Source organism: Parasteatoda tepidariorum, chromosome 2 (genome assembly GCF_982258835.1).
Source record: "Parasteatoda tepidariorum strain Cologne lab strain chromosome 2, Ptep-v5.0, whole genome shotgun sequence".
NCBI lineage: Eukaryota > Metazoa > Arthropoda > Arachnida > Araneae > Theridiidae > Parasteatoda > Parasteatoda tepidariorum.
Window position 1 is genome coordinate 96,423,153 of NC_141756.1, and position 20,298 is coordinate 96,443,450.

The window sequence follows — 20,298 nt, forward strand, 5'->3', positions numbered from 1 at the left end:
TTTATAAGCCTAATTTAGTTAAAACGGGGGTAAAGAGTGTTTAAAAAAAAAATTTCTTCAACAAGCCAAGAAAAATAATAATAAAAAAGGACAAACCTTAAAAACAAAGTGAAGCTTTTATTTCAACTAGGCACTATATTCTGTTGAAAACAATTGTTTGAACTTCAAAATGGACAAATAGCTTAAATATTTGTAATTTTTTTAAAAATGTTTTCAAAAAAAATTGCTAATTTGGCAAGATTTTTACACCCAATAAAAAATCATTAAAACAAAGAATAATTCTCAATTTTTGCATATTTTCATGTTCCCAAATAAAGCCACAAAGAAAATTTTTAATAAAGAAAAAAATATATCTTAAGCATTTTTCATTTCCATAAAAATATCCTTTTTTTCCTTCATGAACACAGCAGCCCTTTACAAGCTTTAGTAACAGCAACTACACGCAATTTTCAACATTTCCTGTCCTCGGTGGTGACTCTTCTCCAATTTATTACTTTCAAGACCCCTAGGTCTTTTACAATGTTGTCTAGCCATCTAGTTGGAGGTTTTCCTCTGGCCCGAGATCCCATAAAATTTTTAAAAGTATTGATTTTAAGTGCTTTACTTTTTCTCCAGGAATGGCTAAGCCATCATAACCTATTACTCAGAATGAACTATAGTCCAAAACTATTGCTTTCTCATAATGAGTGACATTTTACATTAGTTTGATAATAAGCATAGGAAAGTGGGCAAAACACAACAATACCTAACTGATTGTCAAGAATAACTGTTACAAATGCACAGCAGTTATAAAAATAGCATATTATTTTGCTGAAAAGCATTATTTTATACTACCACAGAGTCTCAAAACAGTCTTAATCCAAAATTAAAGACAATTTTGTGTTTCATAATGAAAAATTAAGACTATCTTAAAACATCTTCAACGCGCGGTGGCTGAGCGGTAGCGCTTCGCACTGTCGTGCCACAGATCCCTGGTTCGATCCTCGGGCCGGGCAAGGTTGACTCAGCCTTTCATCCCTTCAATGGGTCGATAAATGAGTACCAAGCATGCTTGGGAGCTAAACACTGGGGGTTTCAGGGTTCGGCTGACCAACTCACCGAAACATTTGCTCCTGCACCCCAGAGCCCAAAGGTTAAGAAAACTGAGATGGGCACAGTAGGCCTTGGCCCTCTATGGGCTGTCGCGCCGCTGAATTTAGTTTTTTTAAAAACATCTTCTCATTAACTAGACACAACATGTCACAAATCAAAAAATAAGAAGCATAAATGTAATATACCATGATTAACCATTGAGAGGCAACAAATTAGGGTGCATAATAATTTTTTAAAAATCAAAGTTAGTCAATCTGGTCACACCCTATCTTTTCAAGATATAATTGAGAATTAACCACTATAACACCTGATGACTGCCCGCTTGAAGCTTTGCCTCAATGTATACTCTTTTTACTTTTCATTTATTTTTTGCCATAAAAGAGGCAATACCGGATAGCAGGACAAGTCAAGAAAGCACATAAAATTTTTTAGCCACACTTGACTTCATTTATTCACACGAAAACACAAAATTGCCTTTGTATACATTACAGAACTTTAATGGCTCATTATTTAACTAAATGTCAAACAAGCATGCAAGAGAAACAGAAAAGCAATGACACAAAAAGCAGAAAGGGCAAAAGAGGAAAGAAAGCAGGCAAGTTAGCAAAAATGGAATACCCACATGCTTGACCTGTGCAGGGGCAGCAAGAACCACAGTTCCGTTGGCCCTCACCTGAGCTGTTGTGCCGGATGTCCGGTTTCCACCGTCATTCTGGCCAACGGTGCCACTGCCTACATTGGAGGATTGGTCCGCTTGTGATGTCTCAACCGTGGCACTTTGGTCGGCCACCAACGTCTCCATAGCATGCTGCAGAAAAGATAGAGGGAGAGAAGCTTCAAAGCGATGATCAAGCAAAAGAATTTTTTTTTTTCAATTATAGCAGGCAAATGAAGGGGTGATATTTTTTTTGCACATAAAATAAAAGTGTATCATGTAAAAAACCCAAAAGACAGGATATACAGGAAAAACTAGAGCACAGTGCAATATTCATAAATGTTTATTGTTCAAGAAACAAGAGGTCTTAATTAAATTGACTGTTATAAACAATTGACTAATTCCTAATATAAAATACAAGTATTTAACTGTTTTGTTTATGCCTAGCTCAACTTTTTTTTTTAAACAAAAAAAGTACGACATTGTCTTAGAGAATTTGTCGTTTTTTGTTTCCTTGACAAATAGATAATTGCAATTGTTTTGTATGATTATAATAGCCATTTTAAATTGTATAAACAATTATTTCTGAAACAATTGGGTAAACATAAAAGCGCAATATTAAAATTTGCCAAACTTAAATTTTAAAATGCGGAAAACTATCAAAATTATTAAATCTAATAATTTTATACAGTCATAAGGTTCTATGGTTACATGTAACAGCAAATATTCTGGGATGTAAATATAGAAAAGATTTATTTTTGGTATTTGAAAAAGCTAATATACTATAACTTTCAATATATATAGATATTTATGTTGAGTGAAAATGTGGAAAATAATAAAGAAAAGAAAAAAAAATTAAAAAATACTTAAAAAAAAATATTTTAAAAGAAAAATATATAATTAAAAATCAGAAAACAAAATAATGCAATTAAAAAAAAATATTGTTTTTGTCTATTTTCATTAATTTTTATTATTTTCCATGTTTTCTCTATATTTTTAACTTATTTTATGAGTTCTATATAGGTGCAGCTTGTGCACAGTAAATTAAACTTAGTAATTTTCTTTCTTTTTATCCTTCTTGTGTATATTATATATATATAAACTGAAGTCGAGATTATATATTTTCCTTTATTTCATTTTCTGGCTTTTTAATTTTATTATTTCTTTTAAAAAATTTAAAATATTTTTTAAAGTAATTTTTATTAATAATTTTTCCCATTTTTAAAAAATTTGTACATTTTTTCCCCACGTTTTTTTTCGGATTTTTAATTTATTTTATGGGTTCTATGAATTTGCAGCTTGTGCATAGTAAATAAAACTTAACATTATTTTTCTCTATAATCTATCTTCCTCAAAAATTATTTAGAGAATCATTTTATAAATTTAATAATGTTTCGATTAAGAGATTTCTCCTTTATATACAATGATGGTTAAAATTTTTAAAGGGTTTGAATAAATTAAAATGACAATAAATTAAAAACGGGGGAAAAAAGTATTTTTGATCAGCGTACGACAAAAAAAAAAAAAAATTTAGCAATTAATTTGCAACTTGTCATAGCTATTTTGGTTATTACATGCAACAATTGCACAAAATTCGTAAACTTAGCTTAAATATTTATGGAGTTACGGACATTTTTATAAAAAGCTGATATTTTTGGAGCAATTTTAAATTAATTACAAAATTATTGCCTAAAAATTTGCGAAAAAGTAGTTTAAAACTACGCAAGATATGAGCAATTAAAGTAGATATTTTATACTGCTCATACGCGAGGAAAACTAAAAGATATTTTGTCGTAATTTCGTAGAGAATCGTATTAACAACTAATAATAATAAAAAAAATTTTGACTTGAATATCTTAAAAATTTATTAAGTTTCAAGCAATTTTCTAAGCAGTTTTTGTAATTTTTTTTTTAAAAAAAAAGCTCAAAATGATAAGGGGTTTTTCACATAATTTATTTTATACTATAAAACAAGATTTATTAAAAAAGATAACGGCATTGTTAGGGATCATCCCCACAAAAGTTTCTTTTCTTTCCTTATTAAATCATACTTTGGTGCATGAATGTTTATTTTGAGGTATTATCATTTGTTTATAAATTTTGTCTTACGATACAAAATAATATTTGTAGAAATCCCCTTATCATTTTTAGCTTTCTTTTAGAAAATTGCTTGCAGCTTTTTAAATTTTTAGAAATTCAAATCGGAATTTTTTCACTTGTTGCTAAATACCATTCACTACAAAATTATGGAAAAAAAATTACTTTATTTTTTTATGGTGCATGCGCAGTATAAAAGAACTACTTTAATTACTTATATATATCACAGTTTTCAATAATTTATTTTAAAAATTTTAAAGCAAAATATTTGTAATTAATTTTAAATTGCTCTGAAAGTTTATTATTTTTATTATCATTTTTCTTCTTCTTTTTTACAAAAATGTCAATATTTTTCATAAATATTTAAGCCAAGATTATGAAATTTTGTGCTATTATTGCATATAACAACCTAAATAACTGTCACAAGTTAGAAATACATTGATACATTTTTTGGCATAAGTGTTCAAAAACTTTATTTTCCGTCTGTGATTTATTGTCGTTCCTTCAAATTTTGTTTGTTCCAATATTTCTTTCCATCTCCTTTTTAGAACTAATTTAAATAGATAAAAAAAATATATATATATATATATATATTAACTTGGTAACTGTTTAGAACTTACGTAATTTAACATGAATTTGCATGGTATAGTGCAATTTCCCTAGCTGGATAAATAAGTACACATTCAGTTTAAATTTTCCAATAAAGAGATGAATTATTACATAAGCACTTGAAAATAGGGATGCAACGAATAGTGTTGGCCGAATACCGAATATTCGACCAAAAAAATCGGCCGAATACCGAATGTTCGACAGTCGAAAGCAACATTTGTTCTTTTAAAAATTATCAATGAATATTTTTTATATAAATAAATTTAGTCATCATTGAAAAATAATCAAAACTTAGCTATATTATTGGTATGGGAAAAAGAGAAAAACTACAATAGAAATATTTAAAGATAAATAAAATAGCTGACTCACAGCTATTGAAAAAAAAAAAACTTTTCCTCTTAATTCAAAAAACAAAACATTAACGGTAAAAATAATATTTTCTGAGGAAAAAAAAAATCAACCATAAAACGTTAAAAGAGAGATAGTTTATCATAAAAGATCTTAAAAATGCCGCGCTATCATAAAAAATTAGAAGCAAAAGCAAATCAGACAAAATAAAAATCGATCTTAATTTTTGAAAGAAAATTTAAAGCTAAAGATCTCAGTTTTCCACTAATTATATTTTCAAGAAAAAGTGAAGAAAAAATAATAGTCTAATAGAAACCATCTTAATTGCTGTGTCATAATAAAAACCTCTATAAAAAAAATTTAAAAGAAAAAGTAAAATTGGAACTAAAACAAAAATCATTTTTAGAAAAAAGTGTCCATAAAAGAATAATGTTCATTAGAAACGCTCTTAAAAAATTCTGTGTCATTTAAAAATCGCGAATGAAAAGAAAAGTTAGAAAGCAAAAGTGAAACAGAATTTTTTTTTTTCTTAGTTCAAAAACATAACTAACTTTGAGAATCACAGTTTTTTAAGTCATTGGCTATCTGTTTTACCCGAATGGAAAAATATGACAATGAAACAAAGATCAGTACAAAGAAATCTTGTTCCAATTCTTCAAATTTTGCTTTACAGAACATAAACTAATAAGTTTTAGAACAGCATGTATGTATAAAAACTATTTCTAATAATGTGAATGCATAGTAAAATATACGATTTTAAATTATTTATTAAATGTATACAAATTCTTAAAAAAAAACTACTTTGCCGCATATCTGGCCGAACCCTTGGTCAAATATTCGTTCAATAAAATATTCGGCAAAAAGGCCGAATACCGAATATTTGTTACTTCTCAACTTAAAAAATCGGTTGTGAATTGCTTCTGTTACTATTAATAGGGAAGAGGAGTCAAGAGTAAGGCTAAAGTTAGATACTAAATTGCAAGGACAAATTTTCTATTGAAAAAAAAAAAAAATCTTACGGAAGGACAGTGGCTCACTCGCAAAAAATATTTTTACTTTATATTTTTACTTGTTTTAAAAACAATTTGAAAGATTTCGATTTTGTGATATCCACTAATAAGCCAATAAGGTAGCTAAAACAAGAATCTTCTGATTTATTTTTTAGAAATCAGTTTTAAAATATTTATTACATCTAAGGAAGTAAAATTTAGAGTTTTGAAAAGAATTTTTTCTTTTTGTTTAGTTTTCGATACTTCATAAAAAACCATGATTTTCTCTCTTTATTTTTCATTTTTATTCATTTTCAATAAATGTTTATTCAGCCAACGTATTAAAAACGGATCTAGCAGGAAGAGGTAGGAAGTTGAGTTTGAGTCACAGCCCAGAGAACCACGCCGACAGGACTGACGTCATATTTTGGTCATGTGATTTTCCTTATTTGGTGATCGCGTCACTGCCTGCGTCATCAAGAGGAAAAGAATGATAAAGGAGTGGTTCTAACAGAAATATTGTTTTAAGAAATTTAGGGAAATTAATATAATGGGAGCTTGTTCTGTTAATTAAGATAAAAGCAAAGCAATTTTGTAGATTTAAAATAATTTCAAACATACTTTTCGTAAAGAATACAAAGAATTTATATTTGCTATTATTTTATACACAACAAACTTAGATAAACAGTTTGCCTTTAAAATTTATTATAGAATAACAGTGCATAACTTTCGACCTATGAATAATCAATGCACTACCCCCAGTTTTTCGAACAAGAATAAGTATTATTAATTATGACTAAAAATGACATTACATGCTTAAAAAATTTATAACCGTCTTTCAAACTAACTTCAATAAATTAATAAAAAAAAAATATTAAAAATCCGCAATGTAGAGGTACTAATTCAAAGTGTAAAGAGATTTAAATCTTGTTACATTTTAATTTTTTTTCAAAATAAATATTTTTAGCCATACACAAGTTTAAAATAAATGCAGCTCAAAAATTAATTTACAGGAACAAAAATGCAAAAAGATTTAAATATAATATAGATTTTAATATTGATAAAATTAATTTTTCAATAGAGAAAGTTAATATTTTTTTATTTTAATGCGTTTCTAACACGGCAGCGGGCGCTGCAGATTATTTTCTACCTCATATTGATAAAAAAAAAAAAAAGAACAACCAAAAATTATAGATAAAATAAAAAGAAAAGATTTTTCTATCTTCATTTATGAAAACTAAGGAATAGTTTTTGCTTTTTTTTTTATTTTTAAATTATAAATAGCCAATGATCATTTTTGTGATTATTGTTTCATTTGTCTACAAAATATCTGAAATGTTATGGTATGTCGATGAAAAGATTTTATATTAATATTATCATTTGCAAGTTCATCTTTTCGTTCTGATTTCTTTGTTGGGCTTAGTATACGAGTCTGTCTTTTTATTCTTCTTTTTTTCTTTTCGGCAAAGCTAAAGTATTATTATATGAAATTCAAATTATACAACATAGACTGTTTGCGTGTAACTTTATTATATTAACCATTTGTTGATTAAACTAAACATATTTTTTAAAATAATAATCTTCGCATAATTTCGTTGAAGTAGCAGACAAATTTGAATTTTTACAGATAGCACTGCTGATTGAAGAATTAAATTCTGCCGCCTACCATGTGTGCATATATATACATTATATATATACTCACAGAGTTCTCCTTAGGAATATAAAAAAGGGCAGGGTGCTTTCTCCCAGAGAAAGACGCTATGAAAGGGGACTCACATAACACCGTAAAAATGCATCAAATTGTGTTATATTATGCAACAACTGAATTTAATAAGCAAAAATTTTTAAATTACCCTCGTATAATATTTTATGTGTATATTTCAAAAAGTAATTCTCCCTCATTATCAAAATAAGATAAAAAAAATAGTAGTTTATAAAAATAATTATAGACCTGTTAAAAGGCAATCTCTGTGCATATTTTTTATTTCAAATAAATAAATAAATAGATAAACTAACAAGAAATGATTATACCAACTTGAAAGCTTTTTTCTATAATTTAAACTGAAAATAATGAGAAAATTAACATTAAAAGATGCATTTAAAAAAAAAAAGTATTTACCACCTGAAAAAAGGTATCTATAAAAATTTAACAAGTTAAAAATAATCCTAATAAAGTAAATATTTGTAATCGTAATCAGAATTAAACCTATAAAAACAGATAATTTTATTAGTGTGTAACTATTATTTAAACAGTGAAGTTATTTTTTTTTTTTTTTTTCAAAACGGAATATGAATGTAAAGGCAGTGTTATTAAGGGCGGCTTACTTTTACAAAAAGGGCGCATTCATTGAGATAAAAAGGCAAGCAGGGCGTGCCGCCTTTCAAAAAACGCTTAGAGAGAACACTGATATATATATATATATAAACATACACTTAGTCTTTAATTTTTTAAAAACACATATTGATATTGTTCTTATTTCATCGATTAATAATGAAATCAATGCGGGCCGTGAGGACATTCTTTTATCCCCCGTGGCCTCTCTTCAAGAAAAAAAGTGCGGGCAATGAATTGCAAGAAATTTTGTAAAATAATCATTAAAATATTTTTAATAAAATATTCTAACGATTTTGGTTCATAAATACGACCTTTTGAATTGAAATGAATTTCCTGTATGTCCAATTTCTCTTCCTTCAGAATAATTAATAGGAAACTGCTGCAACATTTTCTGTGCTCCTAGTTTATGCAGTGCAACTTACAACAATATATCATTTATATGTTACAAAATGGTAAAACGACACCAAGATCGTATTTACAGAGGGATTTATTTAAATATGCGTCATAACAAAAATGTTAGAGATTAAAATGTTTATTATGAGGAAAATGACTGACTACACAGATTCATCTTATTTTAATAATACTGTCTATTTTAAAAAAAATATTGTTTTTTTTTCATTGAAACAGACAGTATAGCTGAAAATTTCACTCAATCATTGTGAAGCTAAATTAAAAGAATTATTGTCAAAGTTTCCTATTGCCTCACTTTTTCCTAATAACAAAGTAGAGTTCGCAACTAATAATGATAAGGAAGGAAAAAAGAATTACTCCAATAATAATAATTTTAGTTTCAGTTCAGTGGTAGAGGCAGAGTTAACCAGTACCTCCAAAAATCATCCGCACGAATTAAATCACTGGCTGGTCGATTAAAAAATAAATTTTATATTCATAAAAAACCATATCACAGCAATAGAAAATAGCAAAATAATAGTATTAGCATAATGCAATTACTAAAATTTTTCTCATAAATATTACAGTAAAAAAAAGGTAATACGTTCATGTATTACTAAAATAGAAAAGGAATAAGTGAAAAGAGAAAAATGATATTTTTTTAAGCAGTTAGGTCAATTATGTATAATGAAAGAAAAAGTTTAAAATAAAGATAAAAGATCGAATTTTAATTAAAATGAAAGTAAATTATAAGTAATAAACCTCATTTTGAACATATCTTTTGAACTTTTTTTAAAACAAATTTGAAATTGGTAAGTTTTTGTCCATGCTATGATCTTCACCCTTGCTTATTAATTTCTAGATGTTTCTTGCGCCATTAAATCCCATTAGGCTTACATTTTATTTTTTTAAATAAACACGGGATGCACAATCTTTGATGGTCTACGACCAGGTCATCCCTTAACAATCTTTATTTGTACATCTTTATGGCAGACATAGTTTCTAGCACAGTTTGCTTTGTTAATTTAAACACGCGTTATCGTCATTTATTATTATGAGTCAGTGCGCGGTCTTTGTCCAGTCCTATTTAAACACATTAAACTATAAAATATAATAAATGCATCCAACCAAATATATTTTTTCAAACAAATTGCAAAAAAAAAAAAAAAAAAAATTCTAACTCGAACAATTAAATTAAAACGCTAAAAGATAGAGCTGTAAGGTACACTGCGTTCTACCAATAAAATTAGAATAATCTCACACAGCATTCAAGTTAGATTTCTAGTTCATCGACAGATGGCACTAATTACTGGAAAAACTTTCGGTCTAATTTTCACATTTCTATGACAGACCGTTTCAACTAAAATATTTGGACAGGGATCTTAATTTTGACTTTGCACCAACGTAATTAAGAGCATTTTTAAATCATTGCAAAAGATATAGTCTTTAAAAACTTAAAAAAAATTTTGTTAAAAATTTTTTATACTACGAAAGTTTACTCCTATAAATAGGCCATACAGTCAAGATGTTTCTCGCCAATAAGAATAAAAAAAAAAAAAAAAAAAAAACTTTTTTTAATGAACATGCACAATTTATAAAATAAAAACTTTATGCTTAGTAAGTTCAATTAATAAGTAGTAATTAATAAGCTAATTATTTTTTATGAGACGGAAATACATATTGAGGTCTACGGTAGAGGCAGAAAGCCGGATGGTAAGAGATAAGATTAGGACTCGCGGAATTACTAATTCTACTTCCATCCCGTATTAATAGAAATTGTAACTTATCTGAACACAAAAAGAGATAATATATAGTTAGATATTTAAATAAAAGGAAATAAGCATATTTTTTGAATAGTTGTAATCAATGAGTCGGTTGGAAAAATATTTAAATTTTATTATTAACAATCGTTTTTTTAAGTTCTCAACCATTTTCACTTGTACGAATCAGAAAATTTTCTTGCCTCCTCTAGCTGAAATTCTTTCAAAACCAAAGCTCATTTTGAATTGAGTGATAACTAAGTAGTCAATTTAATTTGAATATTTACAACTGTAAAATGTTTAAAATATCAATAAAATATCTATTGATTATTGCAAAATAAAAGTTTGATCAAATGATTAAAATTTAAATTTTTGAAAAATTTAAACGGGAAAAAAAACGGTATATCCTCAGTTTGTTTTGCAGGAAAACACCCGTGTTCATAAGTCTATAGGTAAATTTCATTGAGTTATTTTAAAGTAAAAAAAAGAAAAGAAAAAAAAAAGCAATATCATACAGATAATTTGAGCAAGAAGGAAATCACATTTTAAAGCTTGTGATTTATATTAGAATACAACAAAATATTTTTCGTTTCAGTCAAAAATCGTAAAATTCAAAGTTCACACAGCTGGTTAAAAGCAATGACTGCAGTGCATAAGAAAAAATTAACGTAAGCGATACAAAATAAAAAATTTTATGTTCATAAATTTGAAATTTTTATATCAGCTATGTATATATATATATATATATATATATATATATATATATATATATATATATATATATATATATATATATATATATATTAGCGTTTATAGTATACTTAAGGAAAAGAAAGTAGCTGGAGCCTTTCTAGAAATCAATTGGGGAGCTATGTTGTTTTTTCTATTGCACTTGTATTGTATAGGACAGGTTTGTTTCCACAGTAACGATTCATATAGTTTAGACTCCACTATTAAACTCATAGCTAAAAATAAAACTATGCAGCAAATTAATAATATTTTCCAAAATTATAATTTTTTTGGACAGTTTTTAAATGGCAGGATTAGAATAAAAATTAGTTTTTAGTTGGGAGGGGGACATGAAGTTAATAGATTATAGATGACGAAATTTTATGCCTGTATGTTCAATATATAACCAGGGGTCTGTCCATGCCAAATTTAATAACTTTAGGAAATCACAAAATACTTTTTCTTAAAATTTTATTTTTGTGTTGATTTTCACAAAATAGGTACCTCTCAGAAAAACCTAGACAGACATACCCCTGATAATGTCTTTCGCATTTCTTCACCGTGTACGAAAAATTGCATTAAAATCGATTTACATTTTTTTTTTAAATATGCCTTTTTCTGATAGGTTTAACTGGAAACTTTAGATGGTTGGTATCCAGTTACCCTAAGAAAGTTTTTAAAAACTTTAATGAAAAATGCAAAAATAAAAAAATGATGTAAGCGGAAGATGTCTAACTGCATAACAGGCAGTCATCAGTTAATTATTAAAACTGGGGGAAAACAGAACGACTAAAGAAAGTGACAATTATAAACACCTGTTACTATGGGAGAAATAAATATGTCGAGTTGAAGGATGTTTTCGATTGTTAAAGATACCATTATAGAGAATAGACTTCCGTCAAATTAACTTACGGAAAACTTCATAAACGCAAATTTCCTTAAAAAAAATAATAATAATATTTTTAAATAGCTTTTCTTCCAAGGGATGAATCGAGTTACCAAACTTCAAAGTTGTTAATATTTTTAAAAAATAATTTAGAAAAAACTTACATTATAATTACTTTAAATTATTTACTTAATAAAAAATTTGAGTTCATATAAATCTCAGTAGATCTACAAGGGGGGGGGGGCGAAGAATTCATTTTCTGTATGAAGGAAACTCTTAAAATACAGATAACTGAATAATTTATTCTCATTACTCATTGAAAATGCTTTCTAATTAAGTCAGATAAGTTTTTAAATTATGTACAAGATGCTGCCTTATACATACCTCATTTTACAATCCAAAAAGTGATTATTTTATCGATCGTAATTTAATCTAAACAAGATTTTACAATTTAAGATCAAATTAAAAATAATATAAAAAAAGGGAAAAGATAATGGTCTTTAGATTGAATTATTTAATTCAGTAATTAAACTGATTCGCCCATTTACTGTTTCACTTCAATTTCTCTCTACTTTTTTTCTGGTAATTAGAAAATGTAAGTTTATAGTAATTATGTAGAGAGAAATATCTTTTAAATACCAAAAGAGATTACTTTCGCAGTTAGTTCGTAAATTCTAAATAGAGAGAGATCGCACATTGAATATTTCTTATCTTTTTGACGCGATAAATTTATTATTCATTTGTTTTTAACTTCGGCGGAAAAAGTGATTTAATTTGAAGCAAATGGTTAAAAAAAGCGGGAATAAAAAATGTGAACGTAGAAAATCCGTATACTTAGTGACTCAAATATTTAACGATTAAAAAAAAAATCGAAAGTGAGTGTTTTGACTCAATATCTGCAAACACAATAAATAAATAATAATACAGTAAAACCTCACTACAACAATATTTTGGGAACCAAATAAATATATTGTTGTAGGGGGATATATTATTATATCGCGGGTCTACATACTTTAGGGACACAATAAGATTTTTTTAATGTTATAGATGCATTAAATATAAATCTATTTATATATTATACAGGGGTGATTGTGAGCCCAAATCGAAATTCCGGAAATTTCTTGAGTTAAAAAAAAAACAAAAAAAAAAAAAAAAAAAACAGTTTAAATTGAAAAGTTAGCAAAAAAAAATTTAAACAAGGTTTATCTCCTTTTCTCAATATTTCTTAGTTTACTTGAAACATATTTAAAATTTTACACACACCTATACCATTTACACATATCTATGATGACCAGAAAAAGTAATTAAAATTTACAAATATGTCTTTCTTTCTTGATTTTATGATCATAACAACTATTTACTGATAAAAAATGAATATTAATCAGGAATGTAAGCTTATAAAGTATCTCTCTGGCTCTCCCTTACAAACAAATAAAATAAACTGTGTTTTTTAGTTCCACTTTCGAAAATTTGATTTTCGGAAACTTCCGGATCACTGTTAGCGAAAAATCCGGAAATCCGGATTTCTTCCGAAGCACAATCAGTCCTGTATTATATAAAAATTTAATTTGCAGAGTGGTAATTATGGTTAAATATGAAATCAGATAGGTATGTTACATCTGGGAAACAATTCTAAGAATGGAAGGTCTTGGGGTGGTCTAAGAACATCAAGGATAGGGTATTGAAATCTGAATACAAAAGCCATTCATAGCGGTGAGACTTCTCTTGTCAGAAAAGACTGAACAAAATGGCAAAATAGGATTGAAATTTGAAGGAAAAAAATCATTTTACAGGGGCTTATTGCTTCAGAGAATATCACAATATTGAAAGGTGGATAACATTAATTCATACGCAAGTTCGTCGCGACTACAAAACATTATTGATATAGCGAGAGTTCATTGTAATAATAAATAAATAAAACTTATGGCTGGAAACAAATGTTTTTTTTTAAAGAAATTAATAATAATCAATGATGGGTTTTTATTAAGATAAAAAATAAGATAAATATTTATCCACCGAGCGGATAATTAAAAAATAGAAAAATAATAAGTACGAAAACAAGACTTGAGCAATAGAACAGCTCTCTAAATAAATGTACACTGCATATTGCAAAAGACAAGCTCTCCTCGGTTGCAGATAAAATAAAGCGAGTTCTCAGGGTCACCGAGCGGCCCTGGAATGAATTTATAAATAGGTATAAAATATTTAACATTCTTATAAGCTTTATAATTTTGAACTTCAACAATCAGTTGAGACTAGTTTGATACTTCGGCAATTTCAACGTTTTCGATAACACCTGCTTGTTAAATACCTGTTTCAATTGTTAAGCGTGATTTTAATTTTATTCACTATACCTAATTTGTAATTTCTCGAACAACAGGTCATATTTGGCGTAACTATGGTTTCTTTATGTTTAAATTCAGGCTTGTATTTTTTTTAAATTCTCACATCAGCCGAAAATCTTGCATTTCTTCAACAGCAGCGAACAAACTCAGTTTTTGCGTCTTCTTATAATTTGGTGCAGGACTAAAAATGGGACTTTTGAGGTCTATTTTATGTTTTAGATAGTTTCAACTTTTGATTGAATAAAAATTTTCTTAAAGACATTTTTCAGTCAATATGTCGCCAATTTGGAAAATATATATATATATATATATATATATATATATATATATATATATGACTTTATAAAAAAAAATATGATATTCTGGAGGGAGGGTGTTCAATCATAACGTAAATTATAAACATATTTGAAAAAGTTATGGAACAATTAATTAGGAGAAGAAACTTAAGATAATTAAAAGTGAACAACATTTTACCCAAGAATTCATTTTTTCATAAGTTTGGTGCCCCTCTAAAGCTGCGCCCTGGTACAGATGCTCCCTCTGGCTCCCCGGCAGCTACATCAGTGGATTTCTTTTCTGTGTTTGAAATTACATAAAAAAAAATAACTTGAAATTTTCCTAACGACACGTCATATTGTGAAAAAAAAATTTGTCAAAAAATGACATATTTTGACAAAGTGTATACTTCTACAAAAAAAGAACAACAACATTAATATTAAATTATAGAAACATCTAAATAGGAAAAATTCTAATAACTAAATTCTACTATTAATGGTTAAACATCTTTTTTTTATTCGTTGCGGATTGCGTGCAGCGCATGATAGTCACTTAAGTTGGATGCTTCATTGGTACAGGATAGGTTAAATGCGGTTTTATTAATAATTCTTAAAGGAAAGGCGTAACATGGGTTAGAGTCCCCTTAGCCGTCAGGCTAACAATGGGAAGTTCTCGTGGTTTTCCTTTCCACGTAACGCTAATGAGAGTCAGTTTCATATAAGAAAGTCCTCTACGAAGGCAAATTTCCCCCAATACTTGATCCAAGAGTTCCCTTGGCCTCTGGATCGGGTTCAAAATTACAGGGCTAGAAAGATGAACATAGGTAGCCGCAAACTCAAAATTGGGTCGGTTGTTTAACGACGGTAAAAAAATATAAAATCAATTAGCACTTGTGTCACACCCAAATTTACGGCAGCGAAATTGAAAAAACAACATGCTTGCTTCACTGGAGATCTGCACCTACATTGTTTTTTTCCGTTAGTCTAGGATTATTTGCAGTTAAAATGATCTGTAACGATCAATGAGGTTTATATTAGTACTGAAAATATTTTTAAAAAATCTATGAACGCTAAGTAGATGATGATAAATAGTTGTGAATTTAAAAAAAAAATCTGTTCTAACATGAAACTAAATCCTACGCAGAAAGGATACTGTCCCAATAAGTCAAGAGCTGCCCACGACGCCCATCTCAAAAGAAACTTAAGTGAAAAACTGATTTTGCGTCATTTCCAAATCCAGTGACGCTGAGATCGGTTTTAAAAGCAAGAAGGCAGTGGACCGCGCTCAGGCTATATTGGAAGCCGTATATATTTAGACTGGCAAGAATTCTACAGTACTCTTGAATAAAGAGCTCCCTTTTTTTTTCTGTCTATTTTCTCGTTCTCCGTAGAGCAGCCGGCAGAGACACGTTTAAGTGGAAGAGAAAGTTACAGCTGTTGAAAAAGCTAAAGGATAGAATATATTCGTTCGAAAGTTATATTCTATCCATTCTATTCTAAAACAGGGGTTTCTAAATTACATGAGGCCGGGGGCCGCAATTAAAAATACCCAGTCAAATACCAGCCATTTTACATAGGACTCTTTAATGTTTGTATATTACTGTCAGATTTTTATCAAGTTGGACGAAACAAAAATATTGAATTACAAATAATAATAAATATTTTCTTGGATGAGAAATTTTTTTTCTGTACCGTTGGTATATTAAATTTCACAGAAACGAAGAAATAAGGTTTTTTTTTCTTTCTCTTTTTAACGAAGGAAAGTATTTTAAACCCATATAGATTTTTTAGGAAGATTGTCAGCAAAAAATGACAACTAATATATTTTAGTTCACGGGCCACAAAAAAAAGGCATCGCGGGCCGTTTATGCATTACTTTTACAGTGTTTGTTTTATAAAATTAAGAATAACATCATAAATATTTACACCATAATATGTACAATATGTTATGTTAAACATTTCCCATATTCTACCTCATCAAAAATAAAGTAATCTTATGTTTGTGTACCTTATTATGTTATCTGCTTTATTAGATAAAATTAGTTATAATGAAGTGTAGAGTATTGAGAGAAAATTGTTAGGAAATTAAATCAATCCCATAATAACCAGTATTAAGGGAGCGTGAAACATTGCATAGTTTTTACAAAACTTATTATGAAATAAATGAAGAAGTTGGGTCTTTTGAACCCTTTGAGTCGATGAGACTTGAAATTTTGTTTAGTTATGAAGGTCCAATTTAAAGCTTACTTATCTATTATACGAATTCAACTATTTTCTACATAATGACTAAAAATGGGCGAGAATTCAACTATTTTTGCTATTTCTTATCATTTTCAACAAGATAAGACACCCATTATAAACAAAAATAAGTAAATTTAGAAAGAAAAAAAAAATGATATCGGATTATTTTTCTTTCGCCCATTTAGTATCACACATTGGAATTACCTTTTCCCAGAAAAGAATTAGTAATATTTGAACGAATGAGATATCGATTGATAATCAGATAAAAAATTCAGCTACCTCTTAGAATAAGAAACATTGAAAACATACGATCTGCATTTAGGCATAAGGAAGAAAAAAAAAAAAAAAAAATGACAGCGATACAACTTGTAACTGAGATAATTATCTCTGTGATTCAGATTACTACTTAATTATAAGAACATACGAGGTTAAAATTTAATAATAAAACGCCTATCCCCCCCTCTAGTTTAAATTAATTTATTTTAAATTTATAAAATACTCGTTAGTTATTATAGATTCCTAAAACTGCTTTAGTTTCGAGGGAAAGAATCATGATCGTAGTCAACGTCATTAAATATCTATCGTTATTATGACGATTATTCATTTTTTTTTTTTTTTTATACAATTTTTTTTCATACTATAATCCAGTGTTTCCCAAAGTGGGGTACGCGTGCCCCCAGGGGTAAGGGAACAGTTTAGTGGGGGTATGCGTTCATATTCGAAATATCTCGCAACAAAAGCAAATTTCAAAAAAATTTATTTAAAAACAAAGCTAGTCATGAAAATTTATGATTCCGTATTTTTCTTTTGGCTATTTCTTGCAGAGTTAACAGTTAATAATTAGTGGTATCAACAGCCAGTTGTGATTTTTAACTTCAGTGCAATTTTTTTTATAGTAAAAAATACGTATAAATTTTTTTTTACGAGTGGTACACAGCGTTACGAAAAAATTTAGAAAGGGTACACAAAAGTCATACGTTTGGGAAACACTATTTAACTATCATCAATATCAAGATGATTCAATAGATATTTTACACCTGTTCATTTTATATGCATTAAAGCGAATTAATGCGAGTACACAATTCGGGGTATTAGTGAATGTGCGAATCAGCGTATTAGCAGGTGTGCCAATCAAAATAGTAAAAAGTTCCTTAATTTTTAATATTGCTGTTAAATTGCCAATTCTTATTACTCAATGCAAACTGCGAGGTTCTGGAATCGCAATCAATTTTGAACTACTTTTATAATTTTTTTTTGAGAGAGTGCTGTGTATTTTAAAAGAATAAGCGACTATGATAAATCAAGTCTTTTTCAAATTAATGTAAAAATCAATGCCCCTAAAAATGTATTTCTAAAAATATTCGACAGTGGAAAGATGAAAAGTGCAAGATGCAAATCAGTTTCTTTCCCTTATCCTTACAGCTCGTAGCTATAGAATTGCTAACGCACTGAAAATTTATAAAATACTCTTTTCATTATCTCCGCCTAACGCCGCTGTTTTTCAAGTCAAATCTTTTAAATTCCGTTTTCAGTTTTTAACTATGATTAAGTTTCCATTCATTTGAAAATTTTCAAATCCTATCACCGTAACCGTAAGAGCTGGAAAATTATTTTTAATATTTATTGTTGAGCACTATGTCTAAAAACAATTACATTCTTTTGAATGCTAGGCTTTCGAGGTGATCATATTTTGACTAGGTTATTTTATAATCACCATGCATTACGAGTTCAATTTAAATTAGGACAAAAGGTCGAACTTCAAAAATGTGTTTCGAAAATTGATATTAGTGAACTAAAAATAACGCAATTGCCACCAACTCTAAGAAATTTTTGTTAGCAAACAATTTTTTTCCCCGTCGTTATCGTAGGGCTGAAAAAAAAACTAAATAAATAAATGAGAGAAATGAAAGACTGCTGTTAGTTATCAAACAAAAGATAAAACGAGCTAATATCAGATATGCAAGGGTTTTTTATCAATTTAAACTGTTTTTGCAGGTACGTAGTCCTTCAGAAATTTTTTTCAGCTGTCTCAGCCTCAAATGTGTGTAATAAAAAAACGAAGATTGTATTTATGCCCTAAAGTTTTATGGCAACAATATATTAAGCACGGAGTGATTCAAATTTTAAAGTATGAATCATTGTTGGAATAACTATAAAAAAATACCAACTGGTTTTTCTTTCGGTCTTCAATGATCTAAAATTTAGATTTAAAAGCTTGGTATAAATATATATAGAGAGAGACAGACATAAAAAGTCAACATGGATAGAGAAAAATCCATTAGGTTCTACGAAATAATATAAATTTCTTGATAATTGTTACAACATGTACTAAATATTTCACACTTAAGGAATTTGAGAGATCAAAATAAAAGAACTGCAATATTTTCCAGTTATAGTTAACATTAAATGAACTTAAAATGTTATGTATTATCAGGGGTCTGTTTAGAAGAAATTTGGGTCCGTTAACGGACCCTTCACAAAATATCTTTTCATAAAAACGGACCCTTCACAAATTTGTTTATATTCATTATTGTTTTGTTAATCGAATATACTCTTACCAGGAAGGGGGGGGGGGGAAGAAAGATAGACGTAAACGAACTAAATTTTGTTTTCGGCAGACGCTTCTTCCTTTATTCGTCCGAAATGAATAATCAGCGTTCAGCAGTATAGGCTAAATACCAAATATTTGTATGTTGCATCTCTTAATTTAGTAGCAGCAATTGCTGTTTATTTTTTAAAATTTAATTTTTTTAATTATAATTTTACAGTGTTGAGCATAATCTTGTATGTCTTTACAATTTAAAAACTCCTTGAAAAAGTTTTTTTTGCAATAAGTGACCCTATTTGCACAAATTCACAAAAGCAGAACCCTGGTAGTAAGGTGACTTAACGTTTATATTATGTTCACAAATTATGAGTAATTTTTTCACAATTTTACAAGAACGAATCTTTCACAAAATGTCTGGACAGACCCCTGATTATGTTTACTCTTAATTTTGAATAGTAATAGGTATTTAATTCATAAAAGTTAGTTAACTGATTTTAATAAATGCGGCTCACTTCATTATATATTGGTAACACTAATTTAAATATTCCAGCAAGCAATAATCTGTGCAAAAATTTTATTTTAATAGGGATTTCTTAAGGAAACTCAAGTTTAGGGGATTTTCTGAAGTGTACAAAAACCAGGAGAATTTTTATTAAACTAGTAGAATTTGGCAAAATCAAGTAGTCTTACTTGAAAATCCCGTAGAGTAGGCAGGACATTAAAAAAAAAATTTACTGCAAAAAAGAATAAAAAATATATGCTATTTTTAATATTAAAATTACTTTGCTAAGTTGTAACAGTTTCTAGCATAATGCTATTAAGGGAGCACTGTTTGAGATTAAAATATAAGAAATTTTTATAGTACTGTTGTACTAAAAAAATTTATAAATAACTAGTACCGATTAGAAACATTTCTTCATATCAATATTTAATTAAAATCTGCCAGTTTAAAACTTCCTCAAACAAATAATTTTAAAATAGGGTTATTGCTATATCGAA

At 28.2% G+C, this 20,298-nt stretch overlaps 1 protein-coding gene across 9 annotated transcripts in view; it reads right to left on the bottom strand.

The window, feature by feature from the left end:
* Positions 1-20,298, bottom strand: part of LOC107438159 (cyclic AMP-dependent transcription factor ATF-1) — a 49,755-nt gene that overhangs the window by 13,585 nt on the left and 15,872 nt on the right. For 3 of the 9 annotated variants that reach the window (XM_087157791.1, XM_087157792.1, XM_087157790.1), the window contains 2 exons: positions 14,710-14,811; positions 1,715-1,900 (listed from right to left, as the gene is read on the bottom strand). In XM_087157791.1, the coding sequence (XP_087013917.1) occupies positions 1,715-1,900; positions 14,710-14,721 (198 nt within the window). In that variant the 5' untranslated portion in view covers positions 14,722-14,811. The remainder of the gene's footprint in view (positions 1-1,714; positions 1,901-14,709; positions 14,812-20,298) is intronic. The other 6 variants (XM_071177871.2, XM_043044972.3, XM_043044971.3 and 3 more) reach the window with 3 other exon arrangements.